General features: G+C 37.0%; 1 protein-coding gene across 8 annotated transcripts in view; it reads left to right on the top strand.

The window, feature by feature from the left end:
* The window catches only part of LOC125253239 (collagen alpha-1(XXIII) chain), a 123,550-nt gene that overhangs the window by 79,633 nt on the left and 22,554 nt on the right, over nt 1-21,363 (top strand). For all 8 annotated transcript variants that reach the window (XM_048167142.1, XM_048167141.1, XM_048167144.1 and 5 more), the window contains exon 3: nt 15,664-15,699. In XM_048167142.1, the coding sequence (XP_048023099.1) occupies nt 15,664-15,699 (36 nt within the window). The remainder of the gene's footprint in view (nt 1-15,663; nt 15,700-21,363) is intronic.

Genomic DNA, 21,363 nt, shown 5'->3' with positions numbered 1-21,363 from the left:
ACAAATAGCACTGTTTTCATGTGTTTCACTAGTTTACTTTAAACTACGCAGCATGGCCCAGTGGATAACAGAACGAAAGCTTAAAGGAGCTGTGTTATTCTCGGTCCCGGATACCATTATTAAGCAGTGTTGCGACATCTAATGAGAAGCTTTTCAATTCGACACACACCTCTTGGTTACAAACTACAAATCACTCGATGATTAAACTAGTTTTAAATCGGATGAAACAGCCTCAGCATTTCCAACAAGACTGATGAGGAAAACAGGAGAAACATGGAATGAATGAAGATAGACGACTTTTAAATCCAAAAATCACCACCCTTACAAACATTTACCATGAATGAACTGTAGTAAATTACCATGGTTTGTGGAAATGTGGAATATTTATATTGAAAACTATGTTATAGACATTTATATTGAAATATATTTATTAGGTGGGTAGGGGAATATATAATTTATGTCTTTGTGAAGGTGTAGTTTTTACCTGTGTTTAGGCAGTTTTTTTATAGGCCTATATAACATATCATAATATAATATAATATCATTTGACACTGGTAGTGAGTACCCATGTATGGTTTTACCTGTAGTTACCAAGTCTCACTGTGAGAATGTTTTCGTTTAAACCTAATAATTAATAAAATAATTTTTACCAATAAGACTCTCCCCCCAGCCCACCTCAACTTTTTGATTTCATAATCTGGCCCTCAAATGAAACTACTTTAAGAGCCCTGCTCTACGCCATTGGCCAAGCATTGATTTTCATTTATACTCTGCGTGAATGTTGCTGGTGTAACCCACAGTATCAAGGCAAAAACTGAAGAAGCAGCAGCTTGTTTACAGTACATTTTCGGAGAAGCAGCAGCAGTGATGGCGGCAAATAGACAGCGACTTCTGTTGCAGCTTGTTATATCAAAGAGTAGTTATGTTGCAGGAGGAAATGCGATGCAGGAAGTATAAATCAGCCTATAAAGGAGTAGTTCAACCACAAATTAAAATTCCGTCACCATTTACTCACCCTCATGTGTTTCACATAAAAGATATTCAAAGTTGTAAAAAAAATACAATGAAAACTAATAGGGTGCAATGTTGTTTTGGACCCCAGTGACACATTGCACAAACAAAAACCATTGGGTGTATGAATGTGAGTAAATGATGACAAAATTTTAATTTTTGGGAATAATTTACTCCTTAATCAAAGCTAAACCAGATTTACTATAATGGATATCATTCAGGATTATTATTATGTTTATTAAAGTTACCATCATAGTAATTATTTTAAAGGGTCATGAAACCCTAAACTAAATTTCCTGAGATTTTAACAACTGTTATGTTTTTGCACTATTTTCAACTTCCAGGTTTAAATTTGTCTTTGCTAAATAAAACTGTATGAATTGAAGCTGTTGCTGTGTTGTCGGTCTCAGCTCTTCTCCCTCTACTCCGTGGCTTACCATGACTACTTTTGTAGCATTTTTCAAAACTATGGTGAGAACTGACTGGTGCTGAAACAGGGGGTTTCATGACCCTTTAAGCAACAAACAGTTCTGTGACACATGAGTTTGTTTGTCTATAGGACAAATAATTATTTTTTGTAACTTTGGCAGTTTTAAGGGCAATCATGAAAATTACTCAAGAAAGGTTTAACAGCTCATCTATGTATTAATGGAATACAAAGTTCTGTCATTAAACTCTAGATGGTGCAGGCTGATAGGTCCTTAACTCAATCTGCTTGCAATCACATCATTCTTTATAGGGCACAGCTGATTGGTCCCTGCTGTATCAGTAGCCAATGAGCTCACTGCTCAACCTTCAAATACCTGGTCAGTGTGCTTTCAGAAACCCTCCACCTTCCCCAGCTCCACCTGTATAGATCTGCTACAGGTAATTCATGTATACTATATTGTACAGCAGCAGCATGTCTTACTTGCTCACAGCAGCGTGTCATGTATGTACTGGCAGCAGCAGCATAGATGGTCTATTCCGCTAAGACCAAACCAAATCAACCAAACCAAACCAATCAACATTGTCATATGCATTACCATGCCAAACATTCAGAGAGTTGTCATGGCAGAAATACAATTTAGTCACAATAAGGGATGCAACAATATAAAAATTCTGCTGGTAATGATGATAATAGTTTGAAAGATTAACTTATTGGCTGAAAACCATTATATTGGTTAACAAAGCAAATTAAAATTATCAGCAAGTTCAGTGCTCAGCGTAAATGAGTACTCCCCCTTTGAAAAGTAACATTTTAAACAATATCTCAATGAACACAAAAACAATTTCCAAAATGTTAACAAGACTAAGTTTAATATAACATCTGTTTAACATGAAAGTAAGGTTAATAATATAACTTAGATTACACATTTTTCAGTTTTACTCAAATTAGGGTGATGCAAAAATGAGTACACCCCACAACAAAAACTACTACATCTAGTACTTTGTATGGCCTCCATGATTTTTAATGACAGCACCAAGTCTTGGCATGGCATGAAAAAGTTGTCGACATTTTGCAACATCTATCTTTTTCCATTCTTCAAGAATGACCTCTTTTAGAGACTGGATGCTGGATGGAGAGTGATGCTCAACTTTTCTCTTCAGAATTCCCCATAGGTGTTTGATTGGGTTCAGATCATGAGCCACTGAATCACTTTCACCCTGTTCTTCTTCAGAAATCCAACAGTGGCCTTAGATGTGTGTTTATGATCATTGTCATGTTGGAAAAGTGCATGACGACCATGGTAGCATCTTCTCTTTCAGTATAGAGCAGTACATCTGTGAATTCATGATGCCATCAATGAAATGCAGCTCCCTGACACCAGCAGCACTCATACAGCCCCACATAAGGACACTGCCACCATGTTTCACTGTAGGCACCATGCATTTTTCTTTGTATTCCTCATCTTTGTGACGCCATACAGTTTTGAAGCCATCAGTTCCAAAAACATTTATCTTGGTCTCATCACTCCAGAGTCGCAGTAGTCTTCATCTTTGTCAGCATGGACCCTGGCAAACTCTAGGTGGGCTTTTTTGTGCCTGGGGTTTAGGAGAGGCTTCTTTCGTGGACGGTACCCATGCATGCCATTCCTCTGCAGTGTACGCAGTATTGTGTCACGGGAAATAGTCACCCCAGTTTGGCTTTCTACTTGTTTATATAACTTGCATGCCGATTTTCTTCAACCCTTCTCATCAGAAGACGCTCCTGTCGAGGTGTTAACGTCCGTGGATGACCTGGACGTGTCTGTGAGATGGTTGCAGTTCCATCTTTTTTAAATATTTGTACCACTTTTGCTACAGTATTCTGACTGATAAGTAAAGCTTTGCTGATCTTCTTGTAGCCTTCACCTTTCTGGTGTAAAGAAATTATTTTCTTTCTCAGGTCTTGTAACATTTCTCTTCCATGTGGTGCCATTGCTGACAGCATGAAATGGGAAGGGGTTTTAACACCCTTTTATAGTCAACTGTCTGCTGGACACCTGTGTAATGAATAATTAAACTCACCTGTGGTTGAATTCTAGTCTAAAATGTAGCTTTGCTCCAGAGACTTTCAGGGTTTTTTTGGGGTGTACTCATTTTTGCATCACCCTAATTTGAGTAAAACTGAAAATTTTGTTCTCTAAGATATATTATTAACCTTACTTTCATGTTATAAGTTAAACAGATGTTAGATCTTGTCAACATTTTGGAAATTGTTTATGTGTTCATTGAGATATTGTTTAAAATGTTACTTTTCAAAGGGGGTGTAATCATTTACGCTGAGCACTGTACCTACTAGAACCCCTGGTTGGCACTCACTAGTTTAGATGAGGTGAGGCCTGCTGTCATCCCCTCTCTCTTTCTCTTTATGCCTCGAGCTCAGGGTTGCAGGAAAGTCTTTCGGACGGTTGCCAGCATAATGAACAGAGGGAATGTTTTCACAACTGGTGAGCATTTACGCTCACTAGAGGCTTTCTTATATACAACAGCATTATTTCCAGAATAACAAGCTGCCTCTAAGGAACTCACGAACCACATTAATAAATACAAATGCTGTCCCTGCATTTCCTCGGCTCTGCCATTAAAGTTGGTTTTCAGAAAGAATGCAGCCTTTACAGAGTACCGGAAAAGATCGGTAAGATAAAAGCTATATGATATCATGTTCAATGTCTTTACTATGTCATGCTGCAGGGGTCTGAATTGTTAAGAAAAAGCAGAGAACTATGGGAGATTTACAGGGCAGTCAAAGAAAAAGGGGTCCTTATGATAATGAATAGATAAATCAGGTGGGAGTCTGGGGTACCAGCATGTAGTTGCCACTGGTATCAGAGACTAACCATCTTTAAGTGCCGACTGCTGTTGGCCTCTTGAAGAATTACATCTCATTCCTAAAGGGATAGTTCACTCGAAAATAAAAATTCTGTGATCATTTACTCACCCTCTTTCTAAACACATATGCTATTATTTTTCCTATGTAGAAATCCTCTCTCATAATGTATCTTTAAAGTTTCATTATTCTTTTCTTTAGTGTAAGACATGTTATATCTGTATTTTTGTTTTATTCCTGTAGCACAAACAGTTACATATATGCATTTAGGAGACTCTTTTATCCAAAATGACTTCAGTTGCATTTAAGGTGTACACTTTATCAGTTCATACGTCCCCTAGGACTCAAACCCTTGACCGTGGTGTTGCTATCTTCATGCTGTACTATTTGAGATAATGCTGCATTGTTAAGAATGGCACTGCATGGCAATGTTAAAGTCATGAGTTCGATTCCCAGCGAATGCATGATAAAATGATAAAATGTGTCCTTTGATAAAAAGATAAAAGATTCTGCCAAATGCATAAATGTTAAAGGTGTGTTAACATTCGTCTATTCCCTCATTAATGAACTCATTAGTGACGGGAGAGGCCAGAGGTAAATATTTTCACTCCATATATAAACTCAATGGATTTTCCTCCCGTATGTGTGTCTGTATAAATTTATGAGAACATTTGGCCAAGCTCAGGTCATTCATCATAGGTGTGCTTTTCATGATATCAAGCTCAACAAAAGTTTGTGTTCTCCTTTGCCAAAGAGGTGTCGTTCGTAATTTATTTAAGACTATGATCCTCTGTCTCACTAAAGGAAAAGCGGAGAAAAAGATCAGTCTATTCACCTCCACCTCCATCTCTCTCATTTTATTTGACAACTTGTTTTGATGCCTTCAGCTGCCTTCAGCTTCAGCCAAAAAAGATTTGGATCTTCATTAATGAACTTATTTGATGCATAATGACTTCTCAAACTTTTTAGACCTTCCAGTAAATGTGACCATAATAAACAGAAAATTAGCTTATTCACTATAATTGTATACCCTACAGCTGTGTTAATAGACAAGCCCTACACGTCTACTAACGTGCACATGCCCTAAAAGTCCTAATAAATATGCCTTTGGTTTAAACAATATCAAAGGATAATAATGCTGCCATGGATTGTTTTAATAAAGGGATATTAAATATAATTTTCCATGCTTTTCTCAGAAGTCTAATTATTACCTCCTTTGGTTTTAATCGAAATAACCAAATTAAATCTGTTTCCAATGCAATGCATTTGATTACATTTGTAGATCAGTTCACCTGTTGATCTCAGCCTTGTTTTCTCTCATGAATTATTATGTGTGAGTTTCATAATGGAGTTTTCACCCCATCAGAGATTTATAGTCACTAAATCAAGAGCATTTACTGTAACCCCAGAGACGCTCATAACTTCCTGCTCAACCTTTGCAGGAGCTCTTTGAAGTGAAACACCGGGGTGTCAAAATCAAATCCTGTTGCTCATCAGCTCAAATGAGCTGTTTATTCCAATCCAATGCCATAAAGCTTAATTTGAATCCAACCTCGGTCCAAATCAGTTATTAAAGCCAAACATAATGTATTCTGTAATACAGATACCACTGTGGTATTTTGGCAACATATTATAAATAGACGTTGTGCCAGAAACCAACACATTTCAGTGCATGCCTTATGCATTACTATGTATTTTGACACTCAGGTTACATTATTATTAGTAAAGTAAGACCATACTTCTAAATAATGAAACATATTTTGTGGTATGATCATGTCTGTGGATAATTATTTTATATTAAACTTCATATTCTGTGTGCGAGTTTAGCAAAGCAAACATCTTCTCATACAGAATAAGTCGGGTTGTGTGTTCCAGTCTGTCATTAGAATTTACTAGCCAAGCGTGACTCAAAAGATCAGGTTGTAAAGCCGTTTGCCGCTCACCTTTTGGGGCCATACGCTAACGATTATGATAAGATTATAGCGGCCCGGACTCCTTCCAACCTTATCGGTTATTTGAAACAACGAGGAGAAAATACAGCGTGCTGTTATTCAAAGCCATTCAAGGGAGAGAACAGCAGTGTGTTTTTCTGTAGTTGGATATTCTGCCCATCAATCTCTCTTGTTTTTTAGTTTAAATAAGACAGCTATTGTTAGAGGCAGCTGCGAAGGATGAGGTAGCCATTTCACTTGACATGCGTCCAGTTTTTCTATGATAAACTGCTTCAGTAGGAATAATGCGGTTTTTGGGAGGCAAATTTATTTGAAGTTTTGTTTTCATGTGCCTTACATGAGTTGGAAGACTGTAGACTATGTGTACAAGCGTGCAATTTTCACAAGGCAAGCTATAAAATAGGCAAAAATAAATTAATAAATAAATAGACTTACACTGAAGGTCTATGGTATTTTTGGTCTCTTTTGACTAAAACACCAACTACAATAGTGCTAAAAACACTCAGAACCCTAGTGAAAAATAAATAAACTAAAATGTATTCGAAGAATATTTTTTTCATGCTAAGTATACTACAAATACATTTACATATTATGAATGTAATATGTAATAAAAATAAAAAAACCTTGCAATTGTACTTTTGGTATACTAAACTGGTATTCTTAAAGTCTGCTAAAGTGGAACAACTAATGTGTAGAAGTAGTGTTGAGGTCCAAATTAAGATATGCATAAATTTGATTGCGTTAAAGTGGAACTATTGCAAGTATACTGTAGGTACACTTTATATATGTTGCATTCAAAGACAGATTTTATTCAAAGATCCTACTGTCCTTATCAATAGTGACATTAAAACACATTTTAGGCTTAATATTAAGAAATGTGCATTGTGTACTCAAAATAGTTTAATTATAATTTTTATATCAGTAAGTCTCAAGCGATATAACAGTAAATACAGTACAGTCCAAAAGTTTGGAACCACTAAGATTTTTAATGTTATTAAAATAAGTTTTGTCTGCTCACCAAGGCTACATTTATTTAATTAAAAATACAGTAAAAACAGTAATATTGTGAAATATTATTACAATTTAAAATAACTGTTTTCTATTTGAATATATTTCACAAAGTAATTTATTCCTGTGATGCAAAGCTGAATTTTCAGCATCATTACTCCAGTCTTCAGTGTCACATGATCCTTCAGAAATCATTCTAATATGCTGATCTGCTGCTCAAGAAACATTTAATGTGTACAATTGTACAAAATATTTGTGTACAATATTTTTTTTCAGGATTATTTGATGAATAGAAAGTTCAAAAGAACAGTGTTTATCTGAAATCTAATCTTTTGTAACATTATAAATGTCTTTACTGCCACTTTTGATTGATTTAATGCATCCTTGCTGAATAAAAGTATTCATTTCTTTAATTTCTTTTCAAAAAAATAAAAATAAAAATTCTTACTGACCCCAAACTTTTGAACGGTAATGTATAATGCTACAGAAGCTTTGTATTTCAGATAAATGCTGTTCTTTTGAACTTTCTATTCATCAAGGAATCCTGAAAAAAAAAGTACACAACTGTTTTCAACATTGAAAATAATCATAAATGTTTATTGAGCAGCAAATCAGCATATTAGAATGATTTCGGAAGGATCATGTGACACTGAAGACTGGAGTAACGATGCTGAAAATTCAGCTTTGCATCACAGGAATAAATTACTTTGTCAAATATATTTAAATAATACACAGTTATTTTAAATTGTAATAATATTTCACAATATTACTGTTTTTTACTGTATTTTTAATTAAATAAATGTAGCCTTGGTGAGCAGACGAAACTTCTTTTAAAAACATTAAAAATCTTAGTGGTTCCAAACTTTTGGACTGTACTGTGTGTGCTGTACTTAGTATGAAATAAATTTATTTGAAATGTATTACTTTTTTACTAGGGACAACCGCATAACAACATCCTGAATCAACGGCCGTGATTTTTTCACAGGCAAGAGCAACTGACATTTTTTATCATAACATGCAAAAATCTAGTTTGAGCATAATTGTGCTTGATTAGATTTGCTCAGAGTTGTTTAGAAGCATCAATTCATCTGTTCTGTGGTTTGTTTTTCATATGTTTTTAGAGGAGTTTAGGAAAGACTGCACACTATAATCACTTGGCTGATTCATTGTTTCAGCTCTTTAACCACGTTTAACTGCAGCTGAATAGCTTATATGGATCATATTAAATAAAAATCAGGACCATGGCTGTTTTTTTTATACTGGTTTTTCCCTAGGACGTGTTCCATGCAAAACGTATGAGCATTTGATATCCATTTATAACGTCCATAAATAACAGTCTAGGCAGAGACTTGATTTATTGCCTTTTATCTATCTTGAGAGATGCCTGCCCTGTAGACAGTAGCAGGAAGAGAAGGCCGTGGAGACAGATATCTGCACCAAAGTTCTTCCAACGAAAGAGATACAGCAGATCACTGGGTTACTGGGGTTTATCATGAGGTTAAATGCTTGAAGTTCAGTTCAGAAATGCATCATAAAAACCGTAGCTAACAAATACCAATGCACCACACCACAGTCAGTATTTTTTCCCATAACAAACTGAGATAAGGTAATTATAAGTATAAACATAATGACATGCTGATAAAGACTGTATGATTGAATAATCTGATCAAACAAATTATTATTTTTATAGAACACTAAGGGGAAAATGTTGAGTTTGAACTCAAAGACAAATGCAGCATTTTCTCTTATTAAAAAATTAGACATTGAATGCAGGATATTTTAAGATTAATAAAAAGTAAAAGAGTTTTAATTCTATGAAGTAGTGGTGATGACCGGGGCATGCACATTGGTTGATAATCCAGTGAAAAACATTACAAATAAAAAAGTTTAATAAAACAATGAAATATTTGTTTTAAAATTAAATGATTTTGCTTGTGAAATAATGTGAATACATTCAATATCCTGTAAATTATATCAGTAATAAATCATAGGGACACAGTTAGCAACAAATTTCTATGTTGGTTGTCCAAATAAAACGACATAGTTAAATCGCATCTTGAATATTTCCAATTCACAGCCAAATCATATTTCATAAGCTTTTAAAGACATCATAATAGTCATAGGTGGAGAGATACAGGCTAGATAGTCCATATAGACAGATCTTATGAAAGGGATATATATTATTTCTGGTAGGTAGATGCTTTGAACATCTGCCATTGCTGTTGTATAAATCTTAAATCTTCTATTCTTTGTGGATAGGCCTAACGGGTAATTTAGTCATGGTTTTCATCTCAGTCTTTGATCTTTGTTTAACTTTATTTTTTTTAGAAATATGCTTTTGAATCAGTTGCTGTGATCTTTATTCGTAGTAGGCCAAGAATAGCATGCTTGGAAAAGTGCACTATACTATTCTGCTTCGATATATAGTAGGACTTGTATACTGTTCAAAGTATGTAATTTTCTGTAACAGATTTTGTTTGTTTGTTTGTTTGTTTTACTAGTGAAACCACAAAAAAATAGTTTAATATTTAAGTATTAAAAGCACATCTATGGTTCAAGGAGAGAACGAACACATTATGTTGTGGCGATTGAGACTGTTGGTTGGTGTTGGCGGCAGGGTCTGCAGCGGAGCCTTGATATCCTAAGATGTGGATCAGCCGTCTTCATCTCAGTCTGGTCTGAATTTGATCTCGGGTGGGTGGGTGAGTAACGAGGGGGCAATTAACGGCTTCTCTTCCCTCTTTTCACACCCTTTCTGCCAAATGAGCCTGTTCTCTGGTGTTAAAAATTAAGGTCTTAACATATAACACCTGTTCAATTAATGCCCAAGGAATTCAGAATAAAAGACCATATTAATTACACACTCTTAGGCCGCTCCTAATACAACACCGATGGAGGGCTGGAGCCCTTATATCCAAGCACCTGACAATACTTTGCAATCAAAGTGTTAAGGAATTAATTAACGTTAACTCTTTTTGAAAGCTAGGTGTAAATGTTATCAAGGGCTGGTTCCTTTTTAAGTACATTCATGTTGGTCTAAAAGCATTCGCAAAGGAAATGTCTTCCATGAACGTGCCGGATTTCATTAACTTGCTGCTTTTAAAAGTACTCTGTGTGCGTGTGATGAGATCCACAGTCAAATATTAGCACTGAAGATCCAATTCAGGTTCATTGTTATTTCACTTAATGAAACAAATTCTGATTATGTGTGTTAGGTGATCATTTTTGTGACTCTTTCTGTAGATTTTTGGTGAAAAATTTCTGTCCTTGAGTCAAACACTTATTCATTTAGAAATGAAACAAATTGGCATGCCCGAAAGCTGAAAAATGCTGCCTTTGTCAAGTCAAGTCAAGACACCTTTATTTATATAGCACTTTTTACAATGCAGATTGTGTCAAAGCAGCTTTACATACATTGATAACTGGTACATAAATTTTGGCTGCACAGCAGCTCTTAAAGAATAGTGTCAATGCAGGCAGATAAGAAGCACTGTTGAATACTGTTGAATATCAAATGTCAAGTCAAATGTCAAGTGTCCCCAACTAAGCAAGCCAAAGGCGACAGCGGCAAGGAACCCAAACTCCATCAGGTGACATCAGGTGGCAAACAAGTGGCAAATAGGTGTTAAAATGGAGAAAAAAACCTTGGGAGAAACCAGGCTTAGTCGGGGGGCCAGTTCCCCTCTGGAGAACAGTGCTTTGTTACAAATCAGGTTGCTATCATAAGTCTGATAGGATCGCAACAATCAAAGTATTTATTTCAGTTCCATCCAGTTGAGGATCGTATTCATCATGCCGGTATGGACGGTTTGTTGAGGAACTGTGCTACTGACTGTCATGTCGATGAGGCCTTCACAATGGATGATCTAGTTGACTCGATCTCTGCTGATACTCCAGGGCTGCGTTGTGGTCGTGTCCAGTTGAGGATCGTATTCATCACGCCGGTATGGACGGTTTGTTGAGGAACTGTGGCACTGGCTGTCGTGTTGATGATGTCTTCACAATGGATGATCTAGTCGACTCGATCTCTTTGTAGGCAGCATACGGAGGTAGGAAGGAAACAAGGCACATCTGAATCCAATGATTGTGCCACATCCTGTCTAGTGAGATACCTTCATCTGATCAATTTTTGAAGGCATCCTTTGGTGCCTATAATAATCTTTGTGTGCAGTTGCTGCCTGCAAAGTCATTGCCTGTTAGGGCAGCAAGGCAACAAGTCAGCTGCCTAAGCTTTTGAATGCAGCCTTTGTCTTCATGGAAGAGCCTTTGAATCATTCACTCAATCGATTTCAACTGAAACACTCAGCTTTGTTTCTCAAATTGTATGAGTTCACTCAATAATGTCCACTATGGTTTTGGAGACCAGTACAAATGTCTGTCCCCTCAAATAGTGCACTAAGGGTATACGGTGTGATTTTGGTGTCAATCTCTCAACTGATTCGCTCAACAACACTGATTCATTCAGTAATGAATCACAACTTCTGCATGTTGCTTGAATATACAATAGTTGATTCTCCTTTGGCTTTGTTTTCGACATCTATCACTGGCAGAGCAAAACTGACAAAGTGCTTGGCAATATTGCATATAAAATGCAAGTTTCTTGATTATTCATTTGTTTATTGAAATGTTTTATAAAAGCAGTCACACTTAATCGTGCTGTTGGTTTCTATTCAGAACAGCACCATACATCTTGATGTAGTCTGGGTTTAGATAAAGCAAGCTTGCCTATGTGACTGAAGCACATGGAGGCTTTTCAGGAGTGCACTGGAGGCCCGAGGATGAACATAAGTGTTTGTAGTGAGTCTCTGAAGAGCCATTCATAGTATCAGAAGGGATTAAAAGACAGGCTTTTGGGTCAAAACTCTCTTCCATTTTCACCAAATGGGGATTTTTACTGACTCGTGTATCTTACATTTATGAACACACTTCTTTAGATAAGAGTGTACTGAAAATGATTTAGCTCAACAGCATTGAATTGGAATATGTAAGCTATAATTTCCCATGACCATATGTTTACTGATCAGGCTTAATTGTTTATTTTGAGATTTTTAAAGGGGTCCTATAATGCCCCTTTTACAAGATGTATTATAAGTCTCTGGTGTACCGGAATGTGTCTGTTAAGTTTGAGCTCAAAGTACCCCACAGTTCATTTATTATAGCTTCTCAAATTTGCCCCTATTTGGGTGTGAGCAAAAACACACTGTTTTTGTGTCCCTTTAAATGCAAATGAGCTGCTGCTCCCAGCCTCCTTTCCAAAAGAGGGCGGAGCTTTAACAGCTTGCGCTTCGGTTGCTCAACAACAACAAAGCTGGAGAATCTCACGCAGCCAAAATGACGATTGTCAGTAACGGTGTTCAGCCTTTCATTGTTCAAACCGGAGTCGGACACTGATGGAGAGACTCAGGAAGAAGTTACAACTTTTAGAATGCATCTGGACATTTCTGAATGGTTAGTGGATACATTTAGTTGCTGTGGAGTTGCTTCAACTCATCGACTAGCTTGTGCCGTCATGTTAATCTTTTGTGCAAATCGAGCATTGAATTGACCCTCGTTTGTGAAGCAGTCCGGTGTAAATTGACGACATGGCAACAACACTCTACTACAACAACTCTTCCTCTTCTCTAAAGCAGCCCAACATGGCCTCACACCCTTTGTTGCGTGTTCTCAGGGGCAGGGTTTATGTGAATTTTAGGGTTTCTGATGTCACCAACCCAGGAAAAGTCCCTACCAGCCATTTGTTGTAGTCCTTAAAAAGCAATTTCTGTAAAAGGAAATATTTTCCTTCGCATTGAACTTTGAGCGTCGTAACTTTGCAATTGTTTTTTATGCTCAAGCAGCAACATTATACACTAACTAAAGTTAAAAAAGTGAATCTTAATCAAGGACCCCTTTAAATTCTTACTTTGTTTTGCAAACCAACATGTTTTGGTTAATGCAGTTTGTGAGTTTTAATGTAAACTTGTTGATAGGCATTATGGCGGTTTCAATTAGGAGAAAAGAAATTGAACTCTACCTCCAAGAATATTTGGCAAGGGTAATTTCAACAGTTAAAGATGCATAAGCTAAAAAGTGCCTGACACAGCTTTTCCCTGTGATAAATCTCCCATGCCCAGCTCATGCCCTGTGGAGGGGAGCCGATGTTTATGTGAGACATTATAAGGGTGTTGGTATAGATTAGATCGCAGAATGTGCAAAATGTCTTCCATATGATATCCACATATTCTAAACCAGACATTATGGCTGTCTGTCAATCATTCAGCTCATGAAAATTTTCACATGAACCATCATTTCCAATTTTTGTGTGAGCCCCTCAAATAATAACTAGCACCAGTTTGCATGATATGATGACAAATATCTTACTAAACATGGTTGCAAACCTTCAGACTTTAATAGAGCAATATAATCAAGTTTTATGCAAGTAATAAATGTTATAAATCTCATATGCTTCAACTTTTAACACAGGGCCTGTTGCAAAAGTTTCCTTGGAGTTTGGGGTGGAAGTACATATTTTTCTGACAAATAAAAGCTTGAGTGCATTAGAATAATTTAATTTTAGTAAAGGAACAATGTGTACAGTATCGTCTAGGGGACAACATGTTTATTGCACCCAGTTGTTTGGCAAATCGATAAATGCCGAACTTCACTTAACACTAACTTGATCAGTTTGATCTACAACATGCCAGTGGAGAAAATGAAACCAGAAGGACACAGTAAATGAGACACAGCCCATCTATAAGAAGGCCATAACTAAGACACACATACACACAGCTGGATAATGGACACAGGTGACTTTTGGTCCACTGTGGTTCATCTTGAGGTGTACTCATTCTTTAATTTTCAGCATGATTAAATTTTTTTTTTTTTTTACTTAGATTAGTACAAATGTGTTAGCTTTGAAGCTAGTGTACACCTAAATGTTGATTTTTTTTTTTTTTTTGTAATTTAACTAAACTTTAACCAAAAATATGGACTCAATGCTGATATTTTAAATTTAGTAAATCATGGTTCACAGCTGTGTCCTGCCCAAGCTCACTGTTTCAATAGGAAATACAACAACATAGGACAGAAAACTTTACTTGTCAAATAATTTTATTTATTTTTTTATCTCGTGTATTCCCTACAGTTGATCCCCACGGAATATTCACTTTATGACTATATTTACTTGAATTCATAATGAAACTAATCTACACAATATTAATTAGAACAACTACAAATATGATACACTATACCTTTCATGCTGATGCTTCCCTAAAAGGAGCGTTAGGAGCACTCCAGCTTCTGATTTTTAAAAAAGTTTTTATTAAATGTCATTGATCTCATTAATCAAATCAAATTATCTAGCTAATCATTGTGTTCTAGTGGTGGCATCTTAATTTATGAATTTATATTGTCTAGAGCTTGTCTAGTTGTCTAGCTGAACTTTATAATCTTCTCAAAGCTTCTTTTGCCAACTTCAACCTTCCTCCTCTTCTCTTGTATATTTCTGTTAGTATGCTTTGTGAGAAGTCATTGTGTTAGTTTGACTAGACCCATGTGAAGTCATTTTTGGCCGCTATTGTGGTGCAGAAGGAGACTGTAAAGATTTTCTTTACTTGTCTGTCGTAAGGCTTCTTTTCCCACCTCTCTTATCTGAGGGGTGGACACTCCCGGGGAAGTTTCCACCAAAATTATCAGACCAGCTTGTGGAAAAGGATGTGTCCCTCTAACATTGAGGAAGGCATCAGTGATATCTGCACAGCCTGTTGCTGAGGACAAGAGCTTACATCATATATATAGATTAAGATGCAGTCACAGTTATCGTTTACTGGACAAAATCCAGTCAGACTTCTGTGTGAGCTGTGCTTCACACATGCTCAATTGTATTAGCATACTTTAATAGTATATTTTGGGCTGCATTTTGGTTTGTAGCTTCACCAAATATTAGTAAACCATAGAAGATCACATAGGATAGCATACATGCGATGATGACGATGATGCAGTATTTTCTAACGTCTTTTGTCAACGTCGGAAAGGTCAATGAATGGGGACTGTTTTACAGCTGGAGCATGCTTGGATTGGATTGATCACTTGAATTGACAGTTCTTGCACTTACCATTTGCCATAGAATAGAAGCACACAACTGGGAGATCAGCACTCATCCACTAGAATCATATTACTTTTGACTTATTCTTTACATGTTTACACATGCAAGTAGTTCTTAGGTTTATATATTTGAGCTATTATTGTCATGCATGCAGGATTTTTCTTCTTTCCTACAAAAAACAACTTTGTGTCTTATTTGATTGGATGGACCAGCTGTCAATCTGAGTGGTCCAGTGCCTCTCTTGCCCTTATGTATCCTTGCCACTGATATGTACAGTAAATATATACATTTCACCATCTGTTACCCTCTGTTCACAGGTCCTCCAGGAAAACGGGGAAGAAAAGGAAACCCTGGTGAGTACCTGTACATTACATACACATTTGTACATATCTCATAGTTTAAAAATGACCTGAACCTAACCTAAAATTACAGCAAAACATTGAGCAATGTTCAGCTGTTCTCCAGGAGAAAGACTTTCAAGATACTCTCATGCGTTCCAGACCTTTCATTCTTTGTGTCATGTTTGATTTGTATTTCTTTGAGGAACCATTGAACAGATGGAAATGTCTGTTCATATTATGCAGTTTTGAAAAGACCTTTTCTCTTTGGTAGTCATGGTGACATTTCTATCATATTGATCAGTGGGGGTCGAAGACAGACATTCTCCTTGTCGTCAGTCATTTTCCCAGCATGCTGTTTGTTTTACTGCTGATCTTTTAACCTAAGAAACCCGAGAGAGCTTTGAAGTTGACAACACCATGATCCAGCAGGCATAATGCATATTTAGTGTTTAAACAGAAATCAATGCCTTTCAGTTATTCTACAGGTAAAGTACAATGAATTTCATCTTACTGTACATTTTGTAGCCCAATTTTGTATTAGTAGGCAAGGCTGTGTACCCTCTGACAAAAAAAATTATATTTCAGCCTATTTTATATATCAGCCCTGATGTATTTTGTTAATAGATATTTAAAAAAAATAATATATAAACAGTTTTAGGCCTTGAAACAAGCCAATAAGCAGTGTTTTCCCAGAAGTATTTCTCTATCGGTCATCTGTAGCAGTTTTCAACCCGTCATAGAAAATGAATTGTGGTCTAGAAAATTTTTCAGAGCAGCTCTTTATACAGCTTTCTGTACTGTGGAAGTATAAATGTCCTTCCCATGATAATACAGCCATAAAATACATATCAAGTAAATCAACTTAGGAGCAGCCCTGCACTCAATATACATCTAGTGACAGAGTTACAATTTATATAATATATACACTCACCGGCCACTTTATTAGGTACACCTTGCACCTTGCTTCGTGGCATAGATTCAGCAAGGTGCTGGAAACATTCCTTAGAGGTTTTGGTTGATATTGAATTATAGATAGCATCTGCTGCAGATTTGTTGGCTGCACATCCATGATCCATTCTACCACATCCCTATTTCGCAGTTTTTAACGGGGCAACCCCGCCAAAAACGCGTATTTTACGCCCTGGAACACGATTTCTTTAGCGATTGGGCTAGTTTGAGAAGCAATTGGATGGGTTTTGTTGTGAAAACCTGGCAACCCTGCCTAAGATTAAGATCTGGTGGCCATTTTAGTAAAGTAAACTCATTGTCATGTTCAGAAAACCAGTGTGAGATGATTTGAGCTTTGTGGCTTGGTGCGTTATCCTGCTGAAAGTAGCCATCAGAAGATGGTACGCTGTGGTCATGAAGGGGTGGACATGGTCAGCAACAATACTCAGGTAGGCTGTGATGTTTAAACAATGCTCAATTGGTACTAAGGTGCTCAAAGAAGTGTGCCAAGAAAATATCCCCTACACCATTAAGCATAGATTTAGCTAATGTTGTGGAATTAGCAGATAATACTATTATTATACCTAGATGTTGCACACAATAAATAACAAATAAAAACTAACTTACTGACATTAGCTTTACAATAATAATCAGTAATGCTCAATGAACACACAAACTGTATATACATCACTTTAAGTTGCTATTTAATTCTGTATGACTTTATGACTCTTTTCAACAGCATCGCAATAATCACCAAACCATTACATAAACGCCTTAATAAGCAAATGTTACTCAGCTCTTTTTACAAACAACACTGAGCGCACTGTAGACTAATTACAATCTCTGACGATATCAAGTATTCTGTCATGTTGCAATCCCTCACGCAGCATCGGATCCGCGAGCGCGCGGCCGAGTTGGGCTCATTCCAGCCGCGGGTGCGCTGATACGGTTATTTTTACTTATTTAAAAATACATCAAACAAACACATCGAAATCACAGTTCAGTCTTTTGAAATTGTAGGTTTTGCTTGTCAAGTACTTTACTACAGAGCAAACAGGAAGGCTGCCCATCTCGCTCATTAACAGCAAACTGATTCTTCCATTCTTCTTACCTTACGACTCTTCTTGTTCCTCCATTTTATGTTCCACATTTAGTTTTTCTCCTTTAATAACAAATTTGACCATTTTGAGGCTTAAATTTACAAAATTAATGGCTACTGTTTGAACTCTTCCTAAGCGCGCACTTGTGTTTGTTTCGTTAACTGAGTGATTGCGTCATTAGCCTACATTGCCTGATGTCTGAAAATAATAAATGCTCACCAAAATTATTTTATATGACAAATAAAGCATTATAGCTCATTTATATTTATTTAATTCACTTTCATTTAAAAATTAAATTAATTAATTTAATTAAAATTTCCAAAATAAATTGTATGCTTGTATGCGTGAAGTGTCGCGTTGCGCGACTCGCGCCCAATTACGTCAAAAGTATACACTCACTGGATGTCATGGCAACTGAATCACGGAGGAAAACTTTAAATATCTCGCCTTCGCTTTAATTTTGGACCATCTCCAAAAAAGACATAAAACACTAAACAAATTATTTTGACATGCGTTTATCTAGGAAATCCAGACTTTTAATCCCTTACACACAATTACTGCTGTTGAAATACGAAATGGAGGCGGGTCCGGATTTAATTCCCTCCAGGTCCGGATCCGGACCGGAGTCCGGACTTTGAGAAGTGCTGGCGTATAGTTTGCGTGAAGAGAATTTCGCCATCAGAAGAGTACGGGCACTGACGGTTTTTTGTAACCGCACATACTTGTAAATGCAGATCACACATGCGCATTTCTTTTCTTTTTTTTTGTTGCAGTAATTAGTTTATCCACAAAGTGGCAGCCGTGCTCTGGGGGCGTTGATTCACAAGGTAGTCAAAGAAAACTGCAGAAACAGAACAGACAGGAATGCATGCAAGCTACAGCGACGTTGGAAGCCTATAAAGACGAGAGATTGTGTGAAGAGGTTAGAAAGTACCCTCATTTGTACAACTCTAGCATGGGTTGTAACTTGTGGCGAGAGATTGCTCAAAACTGTGCATGCACAAGTCAAATGAAGTATACTTTCCAAGGCTGTGCGTTTGACTGTGCACGTACACTAGCGTATGCATAAAAAAATGAAGTATACCCAGGGCTTTACACCACCACTAGCAGCCTGAACCGCTGTTACAAGGCAGGTAGCTGACAGGAGTGGCACTGGTGTGGTTTTCTGCTGCTGTAGCCCATCTGCTTCAATGTTCAACATGTTGTGTGTTCAGAGATGCTCTTCTACAGACCTCATTTGTAACAAGTGGTTATTTGAGTTACTGTTGCCTTTTTGTCAGCTCAAACCAGCCTGGCCATTCTCCTCTGACTTCTGCCATCAACAAGGCATTTTCGCTCACAAAACTGCCGCTCACTGGATATTTTCTCCTTTTTGGACCATTCTTTGTAAACCCTAGATGATTGTCTGTGAAAATCCCAGTAGATCATCAGTTTCTGAAATACTCAGCCCATATATAGTATTTTCATTATTATTATTATTATTATTATATCATGCTGCTTGGTAAGCTAAACAACTAGCTTGGTGAATTTATGCTGGGCTACATGATAAATAATCACAAATATAAATAGCCATCCAAGAAAAACGCTTTCCTGAAGTTGTTTCCTTCTGGGAGGTCCTTCTCTGCTCTTACCTGGAGTTATGAAAATATAATCAAATTCAGGACATGTAATTGTCTTGCGAACCTGGCTTGAACACACTCCTTTACACTTGCAAATTGTATTGTGCAGCTCTGTTTAATGACAGCTCTGGTCAATTAAACCACTTTTATAGTCCCTCGTATGCGATATAAAGTGGATTTTTCTGTATCTGGAAACCTTATGCGTAACGTAACGGCCCATTTCTGATTAATTGTTGGGTGGGTGGTGGCAGTAAATAAGGGAGATGTTTTTCTCTGCCGTGGGGCTGCTGCTCCGGTGGTCCGGTGCATTCGGTGGCAGGCTCACTATGTTCATCTTCAGTTTTATTGTCGTGTTCATGTTAATGACCACGCAAGACGACCGCTGATGGGCCAAATTCATCACATCATGCTCGGCATGCGGAGCCTGGAAGTGATCTCAAAGCAGATATGATGCACTAACTGTGTCTTTGTTCTGAGTGTGATGACTTTGGCGGTTGATGGGAGGAGTAACAACCTCCAAAACACACAGCCATGGTGTCCATAAAAAGCTCCTCTCTTGCCGCAGGGCTCTGGGTGACCTAAACTTGACACAGTGGGAATCTCCTTTACCATGACAGAGACGGATCAAATCTCCCGCGTGGCCGTGTGACTGAAAGCACTCTTATCACCGCAGCCATTAGTAGGAGTTATCGCTTGTTTACTTGGCTTTCTGATCCTGTCCGGGGGAGATCAGGATTTTTTTTTTTTTTGTGTGTGTCTCCGGATCCTTTCGGTGTCACATTCCACTCCTACTATCACATCCCTCAGGCATCAGAGCGGAGAGACATGCCAACGACTGTCTTGTGCATTATGTTCATTGTGCTGACCAAAAGCGAGGGAAATACCAACCCAGATGTTTACTTATGATGCTTTTGACACTGCAGTAGCTCGGCCTCTTCACAAACCCCTGCACATTTTCCACTGACAGCATGATTCAGCATTATCTGGTATATACCGCATGATTTTGTATTGCTGAAATGATGAGCCATTAAATCAAATCTGATCATAGTAGACTGCAGACCACCACATAAATGTGAACTTATTTCACAAGAATGCTTTTTTGGACACCAGGATCATTCCCACACAACTGGAATGTTTTGGATTTCTTTCTTGCCTGAAATCTTTAAGGATTCTCCAGATTCATAGACTGTTGAAATCTGTTAAACCAGCACAGAATGAGTGCTGTTAAACATGTATTTCTGTAGACATTTTGGCCTTCTAAGTGCAAAATATCTCTGTTAACGCAGAGCCTCCCACTATGAGCGGTAATTCTTTTACTGCTCAGAAGACTTAATGGAGTTCTCGGCTATGTTTCATTTTAGTATCAACTTTGTCTCTGATGTTTCTCATAAAATTCCTTTGCAAAAATAAAACTCGACACAAATGAGACAACTGTTCACATACAGCAAGAGTACAGAGCTATAAAATGAGCTGCTCTGAAAATTTGATCTTAGAAGTATTTATTGAATAAAGCTTGAGTTAATATTGAAAACCAAGTCTTTATATTGCAGACTCTGGTATTTTGACAACCTGGGCATGATTTGAGACGTTGTTTATACCTCTTCTGAAACTAAAGACGAGACACATGTGAGATGAAGTACTGAGCATTAGTGTTTTGAATTTGGCTGATTTAAATGTGCCACCAAGTTAAAGTTATCTACCAAGCTAACATAGATGAGGTTTTGTCAAACTTTTGAGCATGACTTAGAAGCATCAGCAATATGTTTTTTTTTTTACTGTGTGCCATATGTTTCTATACTGTTTGTTTGTTTGCTAGTTATATATACACTGATAAAAATGATGAAATAAATTAAATAAATGTGAAATAAATACTACAGAAAAAAACAAAAAACAAATGTAATTTCTACATGGAAAAAGTTAGTTCAGGCAAGAATTGAAGAATTCAATTCAAGCTTGTAGAAATTAAAGCATAAATATCAACAATATAAAATTAAGTAAAACCTACTCAA

This window comes from Megalobrama amblycephala, linkage group LG18 (assembly GCF_018812025.1).
Source record: "Megalobrama amblycephala isolate DHTTF-2021 linkage group LG18, ASM1881202v1, whole genome shotgun sequence".
Classification (NCBI taxonomy): domain Eukaryota; kingdom Metazoa; phylum Chordata; class Actinopteri; order Cypriniformes; family Xenocyprididae; genus Megalobrama; species Megalobrama amblycephala.
Note: the sequence above shows the minus strand (reverse complement) of the source record. Positions and strands in the feature narration are given on the sequence as shown.